Source organism: Boleophthalmus pectinirostris, unplaced genomic scaffold (genome assembly GCF_026225935.1).
Source record: "Boleophthalmus pectinirostris isolate CB_2022bp ecotype Guang Dong unplaced genomic scaffold, ASM2622593v1 HiC_scaffold_7, whole genome shotgun sequence".
Taxonomy (NCBI): domain Eukaryota; kingdom Metazoa; phylum Chordata; class Actinopteri; order Gobiiformes; family Gobiidae; genus Boleophthalmus; species Boleophthalmus pectinirostris.
Window position 1 is genome coordinate 22434964 of NW_026571473.1, and position 25254 is coordinate 22460217.

Sequence of the window (25254 nt, forward strand, 5' to 3'; positions counted from 1 at the left end):
GTTCCCAAAGAATCTAGTGTCTGGAGTCATCAGGTACACTGATGTCTGTTTAAACATATACTTAATTTGTATTTCTAATAGTATTCGGTGATTTGAATGTTGTTTTTGTTCTTGTAGAAAACCCTGTTCACCCTTGGCCAGGGCTCAGGGTCTCGGTCTCCATCTATGACCGCTAAACAGCAGCACCAACCCAGTGCAGCGTCCATTTTGGAGTCCCTCTTCAGATCTTCGGCTCCAGGAATGTCCACGTTTAGAGTGCTGTACAACCTAGAGGTACCTGCATCAGATTTACAATTACCAGCTACTCAAGGTACAGTATGAAAGTATTGAAAGTAGACCCTGTAATCCATTTTACATTTGTCTTCTGCAGGTTTTGAGTTCAAAACTCATGCCCACGTCTGATGATGAGATGGCCAAAACCAGCAGCAAATCATTCTGTGAAAACTTTTTGAAAGCAGGTGGTCTCAGGTAGAGCATGCTTTGTATAATCAACACATTTATTGTGTATTGTGTATCTTTGTGGTCTTATCATTTATGTAATTGTTTTCATTTTTCCAGTCTTGTAGTAAATGTTATGCAGAGAGACTCCATCCCATCAGAGGTAGACTACGAGACCAGACAAGGGGTCTACTCCATCTGCCTTCAGTTGGCCAGGTTCAAAAGGGCACTATTTAAATATTATCCTGCTGTTGTTTGTTCAGATCATAACTGGGCTGTGTTTTGCAGGTTTCTCCTTGTGGGCCAAAGTATGCCTGCGGTCCTGGATGATGATGTGATTCGGGATGGGGATGCTTTGTCTTCTCGTCCTTTCAGAAACGCCAGCCGCAGTGGGAGGCAGCTGTCTCTGTGTGCCACTCCAGAGAAGTCCTCCTATAGACAGATGTCCCTGTCTGAGCGCTCCTCAATCAGAGTGGAAGAGATCATTCCTGCTGCTCGTGTTGCTATACAGGTCTGTGTATACATAAACTTATACAATATTATGTATACTATTTTTTTTTGTATTCATTTAACATGAACTCCATCTCAGTTAACATCTATGTATTACTGTATCTTGGCTTTAGACCATGGAGGTAGCAGACTTCACCTCAACTGTTGCCTGCTTCATGCGCCTGACCTGGGCTGCAGCAGCCGGGCGGTTGGATCTGGTTGGGAGCCCACAGCCAATCAGGGAGACTCACAGTCTCCTGCCACAGGGGGTCCGCACCAGAGTCAGCAGCACTGGTAAGAGACAAGAGACACTCAAATTTTTCAAGTCATTTGGCAGTGAAATGAGCAGATGTAACACTGTTAAGCACTAATTTGATCCATTGTGTCCAGCCCCTGAAAATATTAAAATAGAAAATGCTTTGCAGGGAGTAACTGCAGTTCCAGCAGTGAAGGAGAGGCTGCACCTACAGCATTGCATGCAGGGATATGTGTCAGGCAGCAGTGTGTTTCCAATAAAGATGGCATCATCGCTCGTGAGGCCTTATCTCTCCTGGTGACCTGTCTGCAGCTGAGATGCCAGCAGCTCTGTAAGTCTCACACTGCTTGTGGTTTTATTGTGATCACATAATGCACTTCTGCACTGATCTATTCATATTTATTCATATGCAGTTTTCCTGCCTACTGTTGTATATTCTTCAAATTTATGTAACTAAATCCTGTGTTGTTTGCGTCCAGGTTCCTTTTACAACCTTCCCGCTGTCAGTGATTTTATTATTGATATTCTGCTGGGCTCTCCCAGTGGAGAGGTAAGCTACACTCCCTGTTCAATACACAGCTCCAGTGCCTCCTTGTGCTGAGCTCAGTGTTCTCTTTATGTAGATCCGTCGTGTGGCGTGTGACCAGCTGTACACTCTGAGTCAGTCCGACACCTCAGCCTTCCCCGACGTTCAGAAACCAAATCTGTTCCTGCTCTCTGTCATCCTCACTGCTCAGCTGCCACTCTGGAGCCCCACGTCTGTCATGAGAGGAGTCAATCAGAGGTAGCTCCCCCTACAGTGTCAAAGTATAACTGCAGCAAAGTGTTGCTATTGATCTTGTTGTTCTTCTTAGCTGTCTCAGTGCACAGAGTACTTTGATCTGAGATGCCAGCTTCTGGATGACCTGACAAGTAAGTGGATTAGCTCTCATTTTCTTGTTTAACTCTACTTTAAATAAATTTGCAGGTAATAGCAAATCTACTGATCAGACATCTTAATACATCTTTATGTGTTGCCCTATAAACAACAACTGGTGCATTGTTTGTGACAAGCCCTTCTGTCAAGTATTAACTTAATTATCCTTTTTCTTTTTTACAAAAAAATACTTCAGAACAAAATGTTTGCTTGCACTCCATTGTCATGTTATTATGAGTGTAAATTAAATTCTTACTTATTCTGACCCATATTGTCTCTCTCTTTCAGCTTCAGAGATGGATGTCATTAAACTGAGTGCAGCAACCATGCTGGAAGATGAGATCTCGTGGTTGGATAACTTTGAGCCGAGTTGGAGCTCAGAGATGGAGACGAGTGAAGCAGACAACGTTCTTTTGGCCGGACACCTGCGCCTAATTAAGACCCTTCTGTCACTCTGTGGCACCGAGAAGGAACATCTGGGTATGTGTCTGTGGAATTGGATTTCATGTTTTGTTTGATTTTGTTCAGTAGTTTGAAAACTGTAGTAGAGGCAGCCAGCAGCCAGCCACAGTTTATTTAGTGCTCTGTTTTTAGGGGTTACTTGTGATTTCGGCTTTTATTAAATTTAGATGTGTAAATGCTTAAAGGTTTATACTATTTTTGTTTTCAGGCCCATCTTTGATCCAGCAGTTATTAGATGACTTCCTGTTTCGGGCTTCACGCATTATCATCAACAGTTCAAACTCAATGCAGTCTCCAGCTCCAAGCCATGACTTCCACCCCAAGTACAGCATCTTTACCTTTCACCTTTACTTTTATCATCAACTGTTAGAAATGTAAGTTTATGTTTTATGTAATTAATGTTACTCTTTTTTTTTTTTTTTGTGCAGGTGTAGCACGGCCAGCAGTAGACTTGCAGCGTACGAGGTGCTGGTGATGCTCGCAGACAGCTCACTCTCAAACCTCAAACTCATCACCAAAGAGTTACTGTCAATGCATCACCAGTCAGACCCTTCCCTCAGCAAAGAATTTGATGTAATATACTTTCATACTCTAGGTTTCTTTTGATATTTGAACTGGGGCAAATTTACAGTTATTACTTATTATTATTTCAGTATCTTCCTCCAGTTGAGAGTCGCTCTGTCTCAGGATTTGTTGGGCTTAAAAATGGCGGAGCGACTTGTTATATGAATGCTGTGTTTCAGCAACTCTACATGCAGCCTGGCCTTCCAGAGGTGTGTTACATGTTGTTTACACTGTACTTTATAAAGAGTCAAAGCATAACATAATAATGGCCAGCTACCTAACTTGTAGCCCTAAATACAAGATCTCACAGTGGAGAAAAGAACTACTCAAGGGAACTTGTACAGAATGAAGTGTACATATCAATAACATGAAGATCCATTTAATGAGGAAGATAGCGATTTCACAAGTATAGAAGAAGAATAGAACTGCAATTGTGCATCAGTCAGATTTTGTTTTCTGTACAGGCTTTCCTTTCCATTGAGGATGATACAGACCAGCCAGAGGAGAGTGTTTTCTATCAGGTTCAGTCTCTGTTTGGCCATTTGATGGAAAGCAAACTTCAGTACTACGTCCCTGAGAACTTTTGGAAGGTAACAGGTTTTATAAAGTTCCCCAAGCAGTAGCTCATACATAATATTTTATTAGAAATAATTTGATATTTGTTAATCCTGTGTATTGTAGATATTCAAAATGTGGAACAAAGAATTATATGTGCGGGAACAGCAGGATGCATATGAGTTTTTCACCAGCCTCGTAGACCAGCTTGATGAGCATCTCAAGGTACAACTATATTTGCATAATCATTTACAAATCATTTTGTATCAAGGATCCATACCATACCATAACCATACTTTTTTTTTTTTTTAGAAAATGGGCCGAGAACAGATCTTTAAAAACACATTTCAGGGAATCTTCTCAGATCAAAAGATTTGTAAAGACTGCCCACATCGGTGAGTCTTATGTTTTGTGCTATAAATATATAAGTTAATATAAGTTTATGATTTCTAGTTCATATGCTTGACAATTAGTTTTTTTCTTGACAGGTACGAACGTGAGGAAACATTCATGGCCCTTAATCTTGGCGTAACGTCTTGTCAAAGTTTAGAAATCTCTTTAGACCAGTTTGTCCGAGGAGAGGTGCTAGAGGGCAGCAATGCTTACTATTGTGAGAAATGCAAAGAGAAGGTTTGTAGAGCACTTTAGATTAACTATCTATATATTGTACAATTGAATACTTATTCATCCACATTTTTTGAATCTAGAGAACCACAGTAAAGAGGACCTGTATTAAATCCTTACCCAGTGTCCTCTGCATTCATCTGATGCGCTTTGGCTTTGACTGGGAAAGTGGTCGCTCCATCAAATATGATGAACAAATAAGGGTAAAGCTTTAAATGTATAACATTTGAAATTTAATTTCAAGCTAACGTAATATTTTTTCCACTGTCTAAAATAAATCCTGGTGTAGCATTATATTTTTTTTTACCAAAAAATAAATATGCACATATAATAAATTTGAAGCAGAATATCTGACTGTTTCATCAGTTAAGCCACTGAGTAGTCATTTCAGGTTTTATTGCGTTGTTACTTCCATCGCAAAATTAAATGTTAAATAACATAATTATACAATTTTAAATTTCCTTTTCAATACAAATCAAACTAAATATGTTCATATGTTTTGTGGATAACAGTTCCCGTGGGTGTTAAACATGGAGCCATACACTGTCTCTGGGATGGCCCGACAGGACTGCAGCGGAGAAGGAGGAGAGGGCAAAGGTGACGCATCATCTGGGAGCTCGCCACGGAAAAAAGTCACAATCTCTGAGAACTATGAACTTGTGGGGGTTGTGGTGCACAGCGGTCAAGCACACGCTGGTCACTACTATTCATTTATCAAAGACAGACGGTAAGAAAAGTACTGTATTCATACTATAAACAATACAATGCATTTACTGTAACTGGATTTTGTGACCAGGGCCAACAAAAATAATAGAGTGATCTTAATAGTAAATAGTGTAACATGCGTTCCTGCAAGTTTAAATCACAACTGAACCTGGAATGCTGTTAGCTGTCAAACACTGAGGACACATCTGGTCATCTAGGGCCCTTTTATGTTTATTGCAAACTGGTTTTAATTATAGAATCTGCGATTCCACAGTAAGCATCCATGGTATGTTGGTTACATAGATATAGTAGAGCTGTTTATTACATTGTTGACATTCAACAGCTTATTTTCTCACTGCTTTGCTCACTTTATATAAGAGATTTGTGATTTGTGGTATTTGTGGCAGAACTGTAAGAACCTGGGGGCAAAAGTGGCAGAAACAGATTGTGTGTGGGCTTCTGAATAAGTTTGTAAATGACTCCAGATGTTTGGCTCTAAAGGAGGAAAATGCCGAGCAGAGGAGAGTAACCACAGGGGCTAATATCTGACACTCTAATTGTGTTGTTGCTTTTTTTCTTTTAGTGCCCACTAAACTAAAAGTAATGACATTCCTGGGATGCTTCCCATTTTCTTATATTCTCGAGTAATATACCCTCTGCAGTTTATGTTTATGCATTTTGTCTCCATATTGTCTTGCCCCAATGAATGAATTTTCTCACATGAATTATAACATCCTCAGAATAATCTTACAGTATAGTAAGAAGTACAACATTTTGTCAGTGCTTCCTTAAAGGTACACCATGTAGCGTTTCTTCTCTGTCCGCCTTTTGCTTGTCCATAGATGCTATTGCTTTACCTAGAATGTTCCACAATATGACATTAAACTTTAATGCAAACTGAGTAGATTTAACTCCATACTGTGGAACATTGCAGTCAAAGTCATGTGGAGAACCTGCAACAGAAAAGTTACATAGTTTACATTTTAACATTTGCACATTTTTGTTGAGAAATTATTCTGCCTATGAAAAATATTGTACTTTAGTCATTACTTGACCTGAAGTATATTTTTGTCTTTCAGCGGCAGCGCTCGTGGACGGTGGTACAAGTTTAATGACAATGTGGTGGAGGAGTTTGACATGAACGATGAGTCTCTGGAGTATGAGTGCTTTGGAGGAGAGTACAGACCTAAAGTGTACGATCAGTGTAAGTAAATCAAAGAACCTCCAAACCATTGCACATTTTAGACATTTGTATTTAGACCTTGTTGATATTTGCGCAGCCAACCCCTACCCGGATGTGCGGCGGAGGTACTGGAACGCCTACATGTTGTTTTATCAGAAAATCAGTGACCAGAACTCACCGGTGTTACCAAAGAAGAGCAGAGTCAGCATCATGAGACAAGAAGCAGAGGACCTGTCACTGTAAGTCTGAATAGCTTCATTGTGTTGGAGGTTAATATGTTTTTGGACACCAGTTTACAAGTTACACTGGTATTTTTGACATTTGAGTAGATATTGACTGACCTGATCACTCAAAATGTAAATGGATTGACTTTAAGGGGCAGTCATTAGTAAAGTGTCGGCACAGATATAAATTTTTGTGTGTAGACTTTATTATTAATAGCAACAATAATGCGCACAAATCCCCAACCATGGAGACAATAAAGATTCAGTCCTGCATCGCATTGCCATCATTAGCATCCTAAAACATCCCAAAGCCCAACCCATTATTACATTATTAAATTGTTTCCAGGTCTGCCCCGTCTTCCCCCGATGTCTCACCCCAGTCCTCCCCTCGTCCCCCCAGAGCCAACAATGATCGCCTCACCCTCCTCACACGCCTCGTCCGAAAGGGAGAGAAGAAAGGCCTGTTTGTGGAGAAGATGCCTGCCAGCATCTACCAGGTAATGCTACATTAAAAACATACATCTTTAGCTTTAATATCAGCGTGTACTTTTCGAACTTGACCTGTGTATTGTATTAACAGCATTTCGTATCTTTGTTCGTTGCAGATGGTGAGAGATGAGAATTTAAGGTTCATGAGAAACAGAGATGTCTACAACAGCGACTACTTCAACTTTACCCTCTCACTGGCGTCCGTCAATGCTGTATGTTGTTATCTAATGTCTGTACTTATAACTAAAATAAGGTCTAATGAAACCTCTTTTGAACAAAAATATGTGATGATTTGTGATTTATAAAAAAGGCAACATTTTCTTTACAGACAAAGCTGAAGCATCCAGACTACCAGGCAATGGCCAAAGAGAGTCTCCAGTTGTCTGTCAACTTCCTCTTCCACACTTACCTACACACGAAGAAGAAACTGCGGTATGAATCTTTTGTTTTTACTGCTAAGCCCCAAATTAATAGTGTATCACTGATGCTCCACCAACTTACCTGCCACTTTGACCAACCGAGCCAGACGATTTCTTCTAGACATAGAGACGGCACCAAACTAACAATACAAAATGCAAGAATAGATTCAGTAAAACTCTGATTTAAAAAAAAAAAAAAAGGGTCATAAGAACATTACTTGCATTACATTGTTAAAAGTATTTATTTTCCTTAAAAAGAACAGTCTTTGCTGCAGACTCAATCAAACATGTAAAGAAGTGGTTTGTAGGGACCAGCATCTAGACCTGAACTATTTAAATGTGAATGATAAATTTACTGTACAAAATGACTGCACTAACTTTTGCTCAAGGGGATATAATTTGAAATATAAAATAAGTGGAAAGCTATGTAATAGTAGTTAATATGGTGAATAATTAAAATAGCAGAGGTTGACAGAGCCACTGCATCTTTATGTAGGCCTACAGCAAGAAGCCTGAGGGTCAAAAAAAATTAGTCTGAAGACTGCATTAGGCGATACTTTTGGCATGACTGCTCTAAAATAAATGTGTACAAAATACCTGAAAATGGATTTGCATTAGTTTCACAGTTTCTTTGGACAAAAGAGTGGTATGTTTATAACAATATAAAGAGTTAAATGCACTTTATCTGACAATTAACTCAAGGTCAGAATAATGTTGGATATAAGTCTTAAAATTCCCTTTTGCTCCTCTCTCACTTGTGCCCCTGCAGAGTGGACACAGAGGAGTGGATGGCGACAGTGGAGGTGCTGCTGTCCAAGAGCAGCGAGGCGTGCCAGTGGATGGTCCAGTACCTCGTCAGCACAGAGGGACGAGAAATCATCAGGTTTGTGCAGAGAAAGTGCTTATACTGTCCTATCTGTGCCAACAACTTTGTGACCCAGTGAATCCTCTGCATCACATTTTTGTGTAGTTTTATTCTAAGTGGCAGAATAATCAGGCGTTATAACTACACGTGATGTGTTTTGTATAGGCTCAGGTCCCTAATATGTGCCCTTGTAAACGACAAATAAGGATGTTTTATTGCGTTGACTCCACACATGCATTACTTGCCAATGATGGACCACTGTTGATGGATACCAACTATTGCAAATTAAGTTTCATCAATTTTGGACATTCATACCCCCAGCACAACAACTATGAGGACAAAATGTTCAATGTTACGATGTTATTTTATTAACTGGGTCTCATGTAATCTTCATCTTTATATCTGATTTGATTTCTTTGTTCCTTACCATGGCTACTAACATTCAGCAGTGAAGTTGGTCAAACACCCCAAATGTTTAGGCATGCCTTGTGTTTATTAGGAGCTGATTGGCTGCAACAAGGGGTTGGCCTCAGGAATGCACTCACGCAGAGCCAAATAAAAAAGTGTCTGAAAGAAAGGCGTTGCCCACCTCTGCTCTGTGTTTAAGCATGAGGTGATCATATGGTCCCATTACAGGATTGGTTGTTGCATATCGGCCAATGGCATACTCCAGCCCTCATACCATAGTAGTGGTGAACTCAAAGAACTTTCCTGAGGTTAAATAGTAGTAAATTCAAGGCCAAAAACAACAGAACTGCTGCATCTTCAATACCTTGTTACAGATAAGCATATTAAGATGATTTTTTCCTAATATATTCTACTTGAACAAGTAAGTAGAATAATGCTATAAAAATTAATTTAAGAAGAATAACTAAACTACATAAATTAATCTCACTGTGCAGAACTTGCTCACATCTTACAGAATTGGACCTGGATTCAACATTTTGTAGCTCTGGCCCGTTTTTTACACAGTACAAAATTTAATTATCTTAGAATTTAACTTGTGATTGACATGGCATCGTCACTGAGCATAATTTAAACCTCCAAATGTGTGTTTCAGGGTGTGTTTGTTGGAGTGCAGTGTGAGGGAGGTGCGAGTGGTGGTTGCGTCCATCCTGGAGAAGACTTTGGAAAGTGCCATATTCTTCGCTGATCCAGGACTGGACAATCTGACCGACGCCCTCCTGTCGCTGCTTGACAAAGATGTTCCAGAGAATGTGAAAAACTGTGCTCAGTACTTCAATCTCTTCAGTAACTTTGCCCAGAGGGTAATAATGACTGTATATAGTTATATGATTTATTAGAGTAAAATACCACAGTCTCAACCTTTTTCCGGTTCCCTCAGGGTTGTGGTCCTTGTCAGTTACTGTTGAAACACTCAGCATATCGGCGAATGCTCATCTTCTTACTGGGTCCAAACAGACAGAACAACCAGGTAGGGTACAAACATATTTTGATATATACCTGAATGCATTCATTTAGTTGTAAAACCTTATCTAAATTACAAATTGAACTAAAATGGAGAGAAAACAATAAAGAAAGCTGAAATGTGTAAATTATGTGTTACAGTTTTATTTGACCTTATTGAAAACATGGCATTCATATATTATGCAGCTTTATTGTTATTTTTAGCAGTTTGTTGTAATTTATTTATTTATATCTTCTTCAGAACCGCCGTTGGAGTCCAGCTCAAGCTCGAGAGTTTCTTCACCTCCACAGCACCCTGGCTCTAATCACTCTACACTCTGACCTCAGCCCACAGAGAACTCAAGGTGCAACAATATCAGATATCAATATATTTCTGTCAGATGAATAATCATTTTGTATAAATGATTGTTGTTGAACCATTCTGTTGTTTTTGTAGCCCCAGGGATGTTTAAGCCACTTGCCGGGACTGTGTCATCCTCCACCTCTCTGCTGCCTCTTCACTCGGACATCCTAGCCTCTCTGTTCACTCCAGAGGGGCAGCCATATCTGCTAGAGGTACAACTGACACCACTTATGAAGAACAAACATTGTATTAGTGTATTCATAAACACAATCTTGTGTGATATGAAATATGAATCGTGTGTTTTCCAGGTGATGTTTGCAATGAGGGAGTTGAGCGGTCCTCTGTCTCTGCTCATAGAGATGGTGACCTACTGTTCATACTGTAATGAGCCCTTCTCACTGGGAGTGCTGCAATTACTCAAAGTATGATGAAAATATACATGTTTATTAGATGTTTTTGGTTTACTCTCACCTCATTAACTCCCTTTACTATTTTATTAAATCAAGACCCAGCTTGAGTCGGCTCCACCTCATGAACTGAAGAACGTGTTTCAGATGCTGCAAGAGTTATTGGTTAGTCACAACTTGACATCTGACATATCACATTATTGTATTTATCTGTGGCTTTTCATAACCCTGTTTATTTGTGTCAAAAGGTAGTGGAAGATCCTCTACAAGCTCAACGACTAAAATATGCATTTGAATCAGACAAAGGCCTTTTAGGTATTTGAATGTCTTTGTTAAATTTTATTTTATGTTAGTTTGTTTTTCTTGGGCGTAATAGTGTGAATTAATTTTCTATTTCTTTTTCATTTCTTTTCACAGCTTTGATGCATCAGAGCAACAATGTGGACAGTCGTCGCTGCTATCAATGTGTGAAGTTCCTGGTCACGTTAGCCCAGAAGTATGTATCTGTTGTAATTTGACAATAGTATTTAAAGTCTGTTTTTATATTTTAAACTTTAATATTTGTTTTATTTTTTTTTTAAGGTGTCCTCAGGCCAAGGATTACTTCAAGGAGTTGTCTGGTCACTGGAGCTGGGCTGTGCAGTGGCTACAGAAAAAGGCAAGCTAAAAATATTGTGATAATCTCTGAAAGTGTGTTTTTATGAAACGGGAAACTATGAGTATTATGACCTTCAGACACACAAGTGTTTTGGTATGAGAAGGGTGCACACATCTGCTTTTCACTTGCTGGGGAAAAAAAAGTTGCACACCTATTTAAGTTTTAAAAATATAGATTTTGGAAAACCCCTTGTAAAATGACAAATGCTGAGACAGTACTTTTGTATTTATTATTAAATTTTATTTCAGCACATTGGTGGTTGTAGAAGTATTTGTTTGCTCTGTGTAATTTCTTGACATATAACAAAAATAGAAATGCATGTTTCCATGCCAGAAACCATTTAAGGATAATGCTATTTTCATATTTTGCACCTTATTTTTTATTTCCCTTTATTCAGATGACAGAGCATTACTGGACTCCACAGAGCAATGTCTCCAATGAAACTTCTACCAACAAAACTTTCCAGCGTACCATCTCTGCGCAGGTAACACTCACTGGAGTTCATCATCCATACCACCAAGTCTTTATCATTGAGTTTCAGCTTCTTTTTTATAGGTTCAAGTCAGATAAGAGCTAAGATCAAGCCCATTGACCAGTGCTCAGTGCTTACATTTACCTTTAAATCTGTGTGTTCAGAAATATAAATATGAAGAAAGATTTGAATGAATTGCTCTGATCACCCAACAGAATATTGCTGTAAAGATTATACAACTATAATTGTACAATCAGTGATATTGATTTTAATGGAACAAGGTAGACTCCACTTGTTGGTCAGAGACAGCCAGACAGGGGATTTACAGGAAGAACTACAATTACATTTTATGTAGTAAAAATGGACTTTAAATTAATTTGTGTCAAAGAAGATCCTGAGCTAAAAGACAGTATATGATTTTCTGTGGATAAAAGTGTAATGGAAGTAACAAGATGCCCTGTGGTATATCTGATGTCAGGTTTTGTCTAACCCAATATAAGGAATACTATATATGTTCCATAAAATTCATTTTGCTGTGTAGCACTAAGTTTGGATCTCTTCTCGTATTGGGAATTTGTCTCTTTGCAGGACACACTAGCGTATGCTACAGCTCTGTTAAATGAGAAGGAGCAGTCTGGCAGCAGTAATGGCTCTGATGGGAGTCCAGCCAATGAGAACGCAGACCGCAGCCTCAGACAGGTATACAATATATTTATATGTGTGCTTTTATAGCCTTTTTCATGCATGCAGATGCTCAGTTGCGGAGCACCCAATTATATGCAGACATAGCCCCGTGTACGAAGTACCCCTCAAACTTAGACGTTAGAAACTTTACTTAATTGATTTACAAAGGAATTTTTTTGGACAGTAGCTTAATTGCACAATATAACACTCTCACAGTAATAAGGAATATTAAGAGTTAGTTCAAATGACTCAGAATGAAATTATATGAAGCAGGAGTCTAGCTAGTCAACTGAGGGATTACACAGACGTACATAAATTAGGGTGTACAAGCCATCTTGAACACAGTTTGGAAAGCCAATTAAAACATCCTGTTTTACCAAGAGTTCTGAATCCAGAAAAACAGTAGCTGCTCAATGTCTAGATTTACATGTGTTCACATTTACAAAATTAAATATATCCCACAATGATCTGACTCATGGCTGATCTAAGATGAGTATATTGCACTGAAATGGGGGCTCTTGTCATGAGCTCTAGAGGCACTTTGTTGCCTCCCACGGCTGTTATTAGAGCCAGGGTTTGCTCTGTTGTGTCACTGTCAGGGGCCCACACATGGCTCCGCTGGAACACTCATGAACACTGCCAATATAATAAGCATGTACAGATTATCATTCTGCTGCCAGTATAGAGCCAAATCGGACCTGGTAGTTTGCATAATATATAGGTTCCTGTCAAAAAACAAAAATGTTTTGGAAGAGAAAAAATGGCAAAGTAAAATGTTCCTAGTAATTTATTGTATAGATTCAGTGCACTTGGTAAAATGTCTGTAAATCGATGGGTTTGCTGTGAATCACGGTGTACACGGGTATAGATATATTTATGTGTACTTTTTACTTTCAGCAATTTTTCATTTGGTAAAGTTTTTAAACATGTTCAGGTTTCCTTTTATATGTGTTTTATATGTGGTTGTTTACCCACACCCTTCAGCTTTAAGGTGCTCGATGTAACTTCTGGCATTAAACCATCTATCTACCATTTACTTAATAAAACATTTTTCGTTTCTAAAAATACAATGAAAAGCATGCACTGTTGTAAATCCAAATCCATTTTATTTTTATAGCACATTTTACAAATAAAGCATTTTCCAAAGTGCTGCACAGAGATCATAAAATGAAGACAGCAAAAAGGTAAATTGCTAAAATTTGGTCATATGTCCTAAAACAATAAAACCATTAAAATCAATGTTCAGTGTTGTAAGCACTTGCACCTCTTCAAAGTTTTGACCTGAAACTTGGTCTGGTAACCTCCCCAGCTTGTCTTCATGAAGATGGAGGTGCATTTAAAGCCATGCTGTGAAACATTTAATGAAAAGCAATAACATTTGGAGGAATATGATTGATCTTTTTTTTTTTTTAATGTTTGGCAATATTGTTGTTTTTTTTGTTCTGCTCAGTGATACTTAGTAATTGATTTTGATATTTTTAGTTTTCATTGTCAAAGAAAAATAATTTATTTTTATTTTTTTTGTACAAAAGATAAAGGTTTTCATTGTTGGTTGTATTTGTTAGTCAAACTGTAAGAATCATTATAGGGTTTGTTGCGCATAAGGCTTGTATTGTTCTGTTGTCTCAGCAAACAAATACTTCCCTCTTTCCTCCACTTGCAGGGATCAGAGTCTCCCATGATGCTCGGCGACTCCAAAAGCGATCTTGAAGATGTAGACCCGTAGTTTTGTTTAGACCCACGAGGATCCACAACTCTTCAGAGGCGGCCACTCCAAAAGAAGAAAAAAAAAAAAAACATCAAAAACTAAATACAAACATGGGTGAACCTCGCCTCTTATTGGTCCGGACACTTTGGACCCTTCACTTCGCAAAACCAACCAGAACTGTCTGTTTTGGTCGCTATGGTAACAAAGGAGCTATGAATAAATCCCAAAATGAGTTGCTTTCAGACAAGAAGCTGGTTGATGGAGTTGCATTATCATAAGGGGCAGCAAGAGTTCGATAACAAAGAAGTACAAGGCTCCGGATGAATTCAGTTGATCCTTTTTATTCACTCATTGTCTCCGAATGAAAGCAGCAAAGGGAGGAGGCAGAGGATGGATGGGTCTGGGTTGTGTTTTAACAATTGTCTGCTCATATTTGCCAATTATACATATCTACATAGACATATTCAAATTGTAAAGACTTGTTCCATAGTTGTAATTTCCAATGTAAGATATATTTTAAAAGTCTTGTGTGCTCTTCCTCACACAGCCATACAACTGTCTTCACGTTAGCCGCTCGAGAGGAACCTGACATTGACTTCTTAGGTGCACTTGTACAGGAAATACCTCCAAAACACGTGAGCACTTGGGACTGGGGTAGGCTTATGTATACGCACTTTACGCTCCGACCCAGAATATGGTGCAGCACTGGTCAGGTCCTCAAGAGCTTCCTATTATGTTATGTGGTCTTCTTTTTTTGCTTTTTTTTTTTTTTTTTTTTTTTTGCTTTTATGATCAATTCATTTCAGTGCCACAATCCAAACTCGTTGAAGCCCTGATAGCTAGCCAGTTTGCCTGTGTGGCTTGACTCTTGACCTTGGCTAGTTTTGGGGCACTGGTCTTTCCCCATAGCATAGCAGTGCCCCGGTGGTCAGCAATTTGGGTACTGTTTGCTGACTGGCCTTCTTTTTCGAGCTGGTTTTTAGTGCTGTGTTTTATTATTTTTGTTGCCAATCTCTTTTCTCTCTTGAAGGAGTTTAGGGACATGAGCCTTATGCAAGAAAAGCTGATCGCAAAGTGCAACAGATCAGCTGCCTGTTTTACTTTTTTAGGTGCCAAGGTTGTATACACTCAACACAACACTTGTTAAAATCTTGCACATTTACAGACGTACATGACATCACTTCATCCGCATCGCTTTACAGTTACCTCTGCTTGGTCTGATTTTGAGTTTTTTGCCTTTTTAATTTTGCCACACAAAGACACACGCACACACCAACACACATGCACGCACACATACATGCAGAGGAGCCACATGTAGCCAGATTTCCTGAACAACTTTTCGAGCCAGTCGGGAGTCTTCAAGTGCCTTATTCTCCCGAAATATCGCCTCTTTCTCCGCTCTACACCACCACGGTCTCTGTATTATCATCAATTAGCCGAAACAGGGAACTTAGTAACATGTGTTGTGACACAGGATTGTAGGGATCTTGAACTCACTGTGTATGGGATGGGGGCATAGGCGGTACCCTATTAAAAAAAAAAAAAAACAGGGTTAGATGTTAGGACAGGGTTTGGTAATGGGAATACAATGCTGCTTCTTTCTCTATCGCTGTTAAATTAAAGGGGAACCATGCAACTTTGCTTAATTTATCTGTTTATTTTTCTCATTTCAAGGATGTGAGCAAAATGTTACTTCATACTACTTCTATCCATCCCCATCTTTCAGTTTATCAAATCAATTTATAAAATACTGAAAACCATACACTATTTTTGACAGGGACTAAATCAATCTAGACTAGAACTAAACCAGAACTAAACTAAGCAAATAATTAAAATGTCTTACAATTTCCAGAAGGGGGCCATCACATTGACTCCATATCTCAGTTTATAGTAAATATTTCCATGGTTCCCCTTTAAAAGCCTCACTCTTACTTTATGGAATATATTAATTGATTTTGCTCAGCTTTAACAGGTCAATGTTTACAATATGAGGACCTATAAAGCAGTCATGCATTATGGTTTGGGTTTTTCCGCTTCTTGCTGTGAGATCTCTGAGCCTAAGGAGATGTCAGACGCTTTTGCACCCTCTCTCTTTCTCTCTTGCTCACTCCACGCCCATGTCCTCCATAGAAGTGAATGTCATTGTGCTTTTTGGCATGTTTGCATGTGTGGCAGTAAGAAGTGGCAAAGAAACAACCGTCTTACTCTGTGAAAAATCTGTTCTTTTTCTGTCTTTCTTGCTGTGATTTTGTCATGAACACTTACTGTCACAGAAACATGCCCTTTCTCTGATTTAGTACAAACGGATGGAGCTGCATGTAGTCTGTGCCAACCATGCATACAGTACATTGGTCACATTTACCCCAAATCTCTCCTCTAGGTTTGCCCTCTGCCCTCAACAACCACAGCCACATAATGAAAATTGACAAACTTTATCAAAAAATAACAATCGTATCTTGTTTTAATCCGGGGATGCAGGGAGGGATATGGGAAGTGTGTGGGTTGGGATCGGCATCTATACGGGTTTTTACTGTCATTTGAAGATTCACTTCTGCCATTGCAGGATTCTGTATTGCATGTTAAGACTCAAGTTTTAATTTGTACATCAGAGTTTGATTAAGGGGGAATTTGATATAAAATAAACTGGAATGCACAACTTTGGATATCTGTTAATGTGGATACTGCAATTATTTTCCAACATTAATGAGTAAAAAATAACAACTGGCTAAGACTAAGATAGGACTTAAATAAACGGACAGAAGCAGTAGTACCTTTTTTTTTTAACCAGGTTTATAAACAATATTACAAATTACATGTGAAGTTGGATAATTATTTCAAGTGCTGGCATTACTGTATAGATAAACATGAGATCTATATTAGGCAAAGTAGAGAATATTGATTCATTTCCGGCTTTGCCTAAATCAAACAACCAAGCAAAGTGGAGAATCTCTGGCAAGGTATAACCTTTTCATCAGCCTTTCATGGAATGCAAATGGGATGCAAATACACAAGAACCAGCCAAAGGTTTAATTTAATGCTTAGCCTTACTTCAGTCATTGTTTTTGATCAGCCTGCCCTGTTCTCCATAAATCTCTGTATGTCAGTCATACCAGTTTTCTTTCTTCAGTTTTCTGAGGCAGCACCACCTTCTTCCCTTCAGTGTGATGCCATAGTCCCAGATAGGAAAAACTGTCTCTTACCTCCATCGATTAGCTACATTGTACTTTGACATGACATATCCAAAAGATAATTCACAAATGTTGAACTTGATCATTTACATTTGTGACTACACCCAATAGCTCAGTATATTACAACAAAAATCTGCAATATTCATTATGCTGCCCCCCATTAAACATTATTGACCTATAGAATATTTTGACCTGAAACTCGACAATATACTTACCTTCCCTTTTACAGAAGTTGCTATTCTGTTTAAATTGCAATAAAATCCAACAATAAAACCAATCTGTCACATTTTGCCTGAATAATAAACTTTGCCTGTAATATACACACTTAACACCACTATTTGGAAATTTGTATCAAGTCTTACTAGAAAAACATTCACAACAAATGACTAGTAACTATCCACTAAATTATTTGAATCTTGCTGGTGAAGACAAAGGTGCTTGAATTAACCCGTGTGTTAATCATGGGGCTAATCAGACTCATTATCCTCATCAGTGGATCAGACACGGAGAGGAGTTTCCTGTGGTGTGATGTCCAGCTGCGCCGACTCCGCTCCGGTAACAAAAAACAACACAAAAAACATGTCTGCTGTAATGGCAATATTTTACTCCCAGTGGCAAGAATCTTTTGGAGCCATTTGTAAAAGTGTGGGCTTCATATTTAGTACACGATTAACCAAAATGTGTCTAAATGTGTTTATTATGACTAATAGTTTTGTACAAAAGATGAACAAATACACATAAAAACACTTATTATACAATTGACACAGTAAAACGAAGGCTACATTTCAATTATTCATATATTCGAAGAAGTGGACACGTCTTCAATAACAAAAGAAATATAAAAGAACTCATGTTAAAATCCTATCCCTACTGTATTGTAATCCCCTGCTAGGGCTTATCCATGGGGCATGAATACACATTGTCTTATAAGTCCTATATTATACTTTTTTCCAAGCTTTTTTTAACCACCAGATAAAATCATGCACTGAGGCAAAAGGTTTGGCGATTTTTAGATGGCTGCAACTTAAATTTACAAGATTTCTCCAATGTATGAAGAAAGTGAAGCATAATGAAGGACTTATCATTTGTAAATTAAATACAACTCTAAGGCATGTGCTGATGGTAAGTACAGTAATATAAACAAAGTATTAAATATTCACTTTTCAAATACTGCATGCTAACAGCTGTGGAGTATACTCCATCAGTGCAGAGCAGGCTGACCATCATCTCTAATGTGACAGCAAACTGCGATACCCACGGCCCCACCCGCTCGTGAGCCACTGTGAACATGGCAACTGTTACCCTTGGCAACTGGGCCAAAGATGGAGCCGCGGGAAACAGCATTACAGTCTGTCAGAGTCCATCCAGCCGGGCACAACACCTCCACCTGCAAAAAGTAATGCACAGGAAGAAAGAAGAAACACACTTAAAACATGCATGGTCACAGTAATATACCTATTTCTGGTATTTTCTATACTTGTATATTCTTGACCGCCATGCCAGGAGTACTCAGGAGCTCTAAGAAGGTTTTCATTCCGCACTCTTCTCTCCAATTTATGTCTCTCTTTTTTAATTTTAATCTTCATGTTTATTTATGTTTTGATTTGTTTTTATTATGATTTTAATGTATTTCTTATTCTGTAAAGCACTTTGAATTACTTTGTGTACGAATTGTGGTATACAAATAAACTTGCCTTGCCTTGCCTTGCCTAAGCCTTAGCCTATTGTCCGCATGTTTTAGGTTGACATTGGAAACCAGAGTGCTAATTCAAAGTTTATTAATTATTGAATTTATTATTAAAATAGAAAAGAGCATTTGTTGATCATAGATAAACAAACTGACATTAGTTTTATATTTGAGCAAGAATCAAATTACTTAGTTGCTTTTTGAAACAAATATTGTAATAACTGCAATAATTAGGCTTGTTACTCTGGTCACCTTCGCTTATGATAGTTAAATAATATGAGGAATTAGTCTGTGAAATTATCAAAAAACTCTAGAGAGGGGACGAATAGAGTCATGTTTGTGTTTGGACCTGCTCTCCGTCTGTGGCTGTCTGCTCTAGGACTTGGCACTCCAGAGAGGGGGCGTGGCAGCACACGGCGGTGGACATGAGGCCTTCAGGGACAGAGCAGAGTCTCCGCTCTCCGTGATGTGGATGAGAGCCAGCCGTCAAGTGACCAGAGGACCAAGATGTACAGCCTGTGTAGGCCAGATAAATACAATGAACCTTTTTTCATTTATTGGTTAAAAAGCATTAATGAAGTTGAAAGAACTGCCAACACTGTTTTGATCGCCACCACTAAAATCATTAAGGATTTTGTTCTCAGTTGCAGGGTTATTGAGATCTGAGAAGAACCACCCAGACACGGGGAGAACATGCAAACTCTGCCCAGAAAGGCCCAAGGTGACACAGTAATCTAACCCAGAACCTTGTTGTGAAGCATGAGTGCTCTGTCACCATGCCACAAATATTTTAAGTAGGCCTAAAAGTATTCACCAGAGTACTGTTTATAACTACTTTTCATTTCTGTTCAGTAATACGATAAACAATTTCTGAAATCCCACATTAAAAACATATTAGGAGATACACTAGAAGGTTTAAAAGGCAGACATACCCACTAACCTTTCATTTATATCCTATTTATAGCAATAGTCCCAAGTTTTACATTGCGGCATTGCCATAGTAACTAACTTCACTATTGTTCAAAGCAGCCTTTTATGTAGTAGCCTGTATGGTATTGAACTACACCCCTGTGCCAGTACAGACTTCAGTACAGACTTCAATGCAGACTGCAGTACAGACTTCAGTACAGACTTTATTCTTACCCGTCAGATGGCTCTCAGGCCTCTCACACTCTGCGTCCTGTCCTGGTTTGCGGCTGCTGTGAATGTGACACTGAAGATCTGCAATAACACAGCACCGGGCCACTGCATACACCCCTTTACCCCCAGGACCACTGTAAGCAACGCACTCCATCTGACCACTACTTTCCTGCAGAGAAGCACAGAAAAACATTAGGCAAACTGGGGTGTGTTAAAGTTAAGACTTGATATAGTTCTTGAATATTGTATGTTTAACTTACATCAATAGTTTCTCCGACATGGCTGCCTTCAGGAGCATAACTGCTGCAGCCCATCATCTCCTCTCCATGACGACAGCGACTGACGGCTCTGACCTCTGACTTCTCGGACCACACCGACCGACAGAGCAGCTCCCCATCTGACCAGAAGGCACACAAAGAATACAAAAACACAAAACAAATTCACAAGATTCATAGTCAAAATGTAGTTGGTGTTACTCAAGTAGAGGTTAAAAGTAGTTAAAATTATTATCATTAAGCTTTTATGTTAAAATATGTGTGTTGCAACAGAACTATTTTTTCGAAGCATATATATTCAGAAGACTTCTCAAGTAAAGTAAATGTACCTTACCACTTTCCACCACTGACAATATGGCAATATGGAATGAATAAAGTGTATTCCTTACTTGAGGTAGCAGACAGAGGGGGCATGGCTGTGATCAGGTTTGGTGTGGACAGTTGTTGAGGCTCAGGGACAGACAGGAGGTTAATGGTGTTACTAACTGAATAGTGTAACAGACTGTGGAGGAGCTGCACAGGAGAGGCCTTCTGATTGGCTGACAGAATCACAGCAGCTATGCCTACAAAAAAAGTACTTCATTTTAAGAACATTTTTATAAAGACTTGTAAGTGATGCTGAAGGAATCACTTCTTAGCAAAGATCAAATGGTGTAATACTCAACCAACCACCAGAGGGTATTTCAGTTAAATTATATGTATATTATTATAACAGGTGTCCATATTGAGCTCTATGAGTTTTTGTTTGTTGAAAACCTACCACCAAATTATACAGATTTGGCAGAAACATACTGGCTTGTTCCACATGTGATTTATTAAAAGTTAGGTGTTTTCGTGATATGTGTCTGCATTTAGTATAAAATAAAATCACAAACATCTGTACTTTACCTGCAGCATGGGCAGCAGCCTGAGATGTTCCACTGCGTGAGGTAAAGCAGGTGCTGCAGTCACTACTGGCACTGACAATGTCATCACCAGGAGCAAAGAGGTCCACACAGCGGCCGAAGTTTGTTCCCCCAGCTCCCTGAGACATGAGCTGGTCCGCTGAGTTCACCGCCCCCACAGTGATCACCTGTAAGCAGACAGCAACAGCATCATTTGCTCTAACCCTCTTTCCCTCTAATGCATCATCATTATCCAGCCTTTGGATACATTTACAATCCAGAAAAAAAATGGATCACTAGAATCATCCGATAACTCGATAATTAGATCTGATTTTTGGTGTGTTTGTGCTCAAGAGAAATCTGATCAGCAAACAGCAAAAAAATGGGGACACATGTCTAATAATCAATGAATTTTAGGCTAACTGTATTTGAAGTATAAAGTTCAGTGATTTTTAAAAATAAGGATGTTTTTGTCTTTGCCACATTAGTTTACCATTTTTTAAGCATTTTCCTTGTCAAACCCAGCACAAGTATGAATAAGAAATCAGATTTCTCACATCAGATATAAATGTTTACATGACATTTCAATAATCTGATGACTCCAGAAATCACACATTTATTACATTTTTGGTGTGCATGTGTTTTGGTGTGCCACTTTTATGGTCCGTTTGTTGTATTCCACTCAGTATAGAGCACATGAATACGTGTCACTGTCTGTCATAATGATTTGGCTGATGAGTAAATAAATGCCATTGTTACCTCAGGCTCTGAAGCGGGAGAGTAGAGACAAGCATCCTCTCTGTAGTTCCCTGCTGCAGCGATGAGCACCACTCCACTGGACACCATCTCCCTACAGACTGTGTTTAATGATCGGCTGAACCCACCAACAAAAGGCAGGAGGACCACTACAGCATCCACAGGTCGAGTGATCAAAGAGGCACGAATGTACTCCAAACCTGTAAGATGAGAGCAAGGCTCAGAATAGTGGAAGCAGTAAAAACTTAAAAATATTACACACATTTTTAATAACCACTATTTACAATTACTTATTTATTTTTAAGTGTACTTCAGTGTTTTAAGTGCCAAATACTTCAAATGCAATGACAAACTTTGCAGCACAAGCCAAAAAATTAAATAAAAAATAAGTATTGAACTCAAATAGCAAATGACATGAGTGAGAGTAATGTGCTATAGTTGTACATCAGCTAAAGAGGTTTTGCAGTGGTAGCGGTGGTGTTAATGGAAGAACACTGCTGGAGTATCCTGTTAAAATGACTTTTTTTAAAATAAATTGATGAATCCAGGAGATGTAGTTTGTACCTGCCAGTGCTCCTGACACGGTGCCTTTGCCCTGACAGTTGAGCACTCGGACCAGGTTAACTCCAGCTCCTCGGGCCACTCCTGAGTCGGCCCCACTCAGGACCCCTGCCATGTGAGTCCCATGGCTGTCACACTGACTGGCCTGCAGATTACAAGAATTACAGTGTGAGGAGGAGCAGAAGAGAGAGGAAGAGGAGTGCTGTAGCCTTTGAAAAACATCTAAATGTGATGGAGGCAGTGTTTCTGTTTCTGTACAGTATATGTTATATTGTATACTACTTTATAACTTAAACAATATATTTAAAGCAATATATCAAATGCAAAAATCAACAAACATGATCAATAGCGTTCTTGTGACCACACCACAAAATAGTCTAGTTCTTTAGCCTGCATCCACGTGATCACCTGGATTATTCATTTTAAATGTGTCATAAATTTACAAAAACATGAAAAACTCATACATTTAGTTATATTATGCTATAATAACATAATACGGTACTATTGCTGAAGCCTCAAAATGTGTAGGCTGATGTTAATTCATTCACATGACAGGTCTTCTAAAGGAGTGGCCAGGCCCCTTCTGGCGGTGCATGGGGTCCTCTGCAGTTTTAGTGTTAGAGTCAGTTTTGGGTAATTGTTTGGTTAAAAGTGCTTTAGTACTAGTGTAACTCTATTTTAGCTACACATACTTAAAAATCAGACTACTGTAAATGAATGCTACTTGTAGCACTGAACTTTAGAATAATCATCTTAAACCCAGCAGTACTTGTCTGTGGACTCTGGCCCCATCCTCCTCTGGGACATGGTTAAAGTCAGTGATCAGGACACGCCCTTCGACCTCTCGGTGGGAGGTGTGCACACTGCCATCCATGAGGTAGACCTGCGCCAGGCCGCCATCGTCTGCAGACCGCAGAGCAAAGGGTTAAACTATACCTAAATACACTGACATGAGTCTACGAGGTCCACTCACTGGGAGGCTTGTATGTCCCATTCTCAGTGGTACCACCATAAGGCTGCAGTATCTTCTGCAGGTTCCAGGGGGCGCTCTGAGCAAAGATGGATGAGTCCTCCTCTACGTAGTGGACATGGGGGAGCTTCACAGCCTGGTATTCAAAGGATTAGGACATTAAATTTAAAATACAATTTTCACTCCTCTCTATGCTGTATAACATTGTACAACTACAGAGTTCAATCTGTACATTTACCATTACTTTATTTATTTATTTATTTATTGTTTTATTGTAAGTTCATTCTGTGGAACCTCTTTTCATCTGATGACAACAGTTTGCATTCATATTCCCCGATGTTTGGTTTAAGCGTTTGTCCAGTTTACTAACATAGCCTACATTAATTGAATCTCACCAGGTGTAGTACGTCGCTGCTCATTTTGACCAGGAACCCACGCAGAGCTCCTGAGTAGGTCTGTTGGATGTCCACCAGGTATCCTCTCCGGGCCGCTTTAGCTCTCAGCCTCCGGATGGTCCTCTGCACGTGAGAGTCGTGGCTCCCCTCGCGCAGGATCACCAGGTACTGACCGGGCATGCGCCAGGGTGCCTGCAGCGCGCATAGTGTGGTGCAAGTGGATAAAGTTTGGATAATTTAATATTTTAACGATTTAGCCTACTTCATAAAAGCAAACTCCTGAATATATACCTATGTGAATTTCTTTTGCCTGTGAGACGCGTAAGGATTAGCCAAGACATTGACTGTACCTTGTTGCACCTGAGGAACTCGGCTGATGGTTCTGGTCCGGTCTCGGTCTGAGTCCCGTCATCTCGGATTAGGTCCAGGATCATCTCCTCGTCCTCGGGGTCGTCCTGCGCGCTAACGGCCAAAGATGCGCACAAGCACAGTGCCAGTCCAACCCACACGGAGGCGAGACGCATATTTCTCACTAAACCCTTTATTATTATTATTTATTACAGTCTAATTTAATAAAAGACGCACTTGTAAGAAATTGTGATTAAGTCTCAGTTACTCAGATGTTTTGATTGTCTAGCAGCTGCGCGTGGAATGAGACCTGTAAAGGCACCCAGCATCACTCCAGATTTTGGGGTTACAAAAAATCGAAGAATTGATACTTATAATCCAAGGCGGGGATTGGTGACGTGTCCCGGGCTCACGCCACCGCTTTTGTATCGAATGATTGTCCTCCGTTAAAACACCTCTTGCAGCGGCGGAGTCAGGTTTCACTCTCCCCTCCAACAGTCTGTAATTACCGTGCGTCATTACGCGCGGTTATTGGTAAACGATTCCTCAGAAAATGCCCATATCCCCGTTTATAGTCAACATGTTTGTGTTGTTTCAACATGTTCCAAACATATTTCTTTAAAGTTATTTAAATTTAGCTAAGGAATTTATTTATTACCAGTGCCAGACCCGCAGTTTCCTTATTTCCACAACCAACATTCAGTAACAAATCACCCCTTTTAAAATGTTACACTTAGAACTTGGGCACAAACAGCCCATAACGCACAATAATTAACTAATATTTGCAAATGCACGCTAGTATTTGACTGATGGCGTCTGTGTGCAGGGATGGAAAACACGTTCAACTTCACGTGGTCCAAGTTTTCTTTTGCAAATGACAAACAGTGCTATCTAGTGGAGAAACATTGCATCACATGTAAAACAAATGTGGAACAAGCTAGTCCAAGAGCCTCTGAGCAAGTAAAAAGGAATTGGCGCCCTCTGGTGTGCGTTTTCCGTCAGGCCGGGTACAGAGTAGGACAGCTGTGACTGTGGAGGTGATGTCCGCTGCTTTCACACTTGTGTCCAAAAAATACTGGCAGAGGCTCAGCAAGACTGAAATAAAAAAGGAGAGCAAATCAGTAGTCTAGTCTAGTCTCGTTTTTCCATTATTCTTTGTGC

The 25254-nt window shown here is 39.4% G+C and overlaps 2 protein-coding genes across 2 annotated transcripts in view; one reads left to right on the forward strand and one right to left on the reverse strand.

The window, feature by feature from the left end:
• The window catches only part of usp24 (ubiquitin specific peptidase 24), an 18990-nt gene extending 2445 nt beyond the window's left edge, over positions 1-16545 (forward strand). The window contains 37 exon segments of the mRNA XM_055164809.1: positions 1-33; positions 118-273; positions 371-468; positions 559-654; positions 727-949; positions 1062-1221; positions 1353-1514; positions 1663-1733; positions 1807-2095; positions 2388-2579; positions 2770-2884; positions 2990-3134; positions 3215-3334; positions 3590-3715; positions 3807-3905; positions 3993-4075; positions 4169-4310; positions 4388-4507; positions 4817-5031; positions 6089-6213; positions 6290-6431; positions 6763-6913; positions 7022-7117; positions 7234-7337; positions 8094-8207; positions 9250-9457; positions 9535-9624; positions 9859-9961; positions 10054-10172; positions 10269-10382; positions 10467-10532; positions 10616-10682; positions 10785-10863; positions 10950-11025; positions 11423-11509; positions 12086-12196; positions 13845-16545. Of these exon segments, the coding sequence (XP_055020784.1) occupies positions 1-33; positions 118-273; positions 371-468; positions 559-654; positions 727-949; positions 1062-1221; positions 1353-1514; positions 1663-1733; positions 1807-2095; positions 2388-2579; positions 2770-2884; positions 2990-3134; positions 3215-3334; positions 3590-3715; positions 3807-3905; positions 3993-4075; positions 4169-4310; positions 4388-4507; positions 4817-5031; positions 6089-6213; positions 6290-6431; positions 6763-6913; positions 7022-7117; positions 7234-7337; positions 8094-8207; positions 9250-9457; positions 9535-9624; positions 9859-9961; positions 10054-10172; positions 10269-10382; positions 10467-10532; positions 10616-10682; positions 10785-10863; positions 10950-11025; positions 11423-11509; positions 12086-12196; positions 13845-13907 (4560 nt within the window). The 3' untranslated portion in view covers positions 13908-16545.
• A 1063-nt stretch (positions 16546-17608) lies between these two features.
• On the reverse strand, positions 17609-24417 carry pcsk9 (proprotein convertase subtilisin/kexin type 9). The gene is made up of 12 exons (XM_055164578.1): positions 24096-24417; positions 23746-23937; positions 23354-23486; positions 23150-23283; positions 22384-22525; positions 21823-22019; positions 21068-21251; positions 20569-20742; positions 20165-20301; positions 19908-20073; positions 19114-19280; positions 17609-18464 (listed from the first exon to the last, which is right to left on the reverse strand). Exons 1-12 carry the CDS (start codon positions 24267-24269, stop codon positions 18279-18281), a joined length of 1986 nt encoding a protein of 661 aa, XP_055020553.1. The 5' UTR covers positions 24270-24417; the 3' UTR covers positions 17609-18278.
• Between the last annotated feature and the right edge of the window lie 837 nt (positions 24418-25254).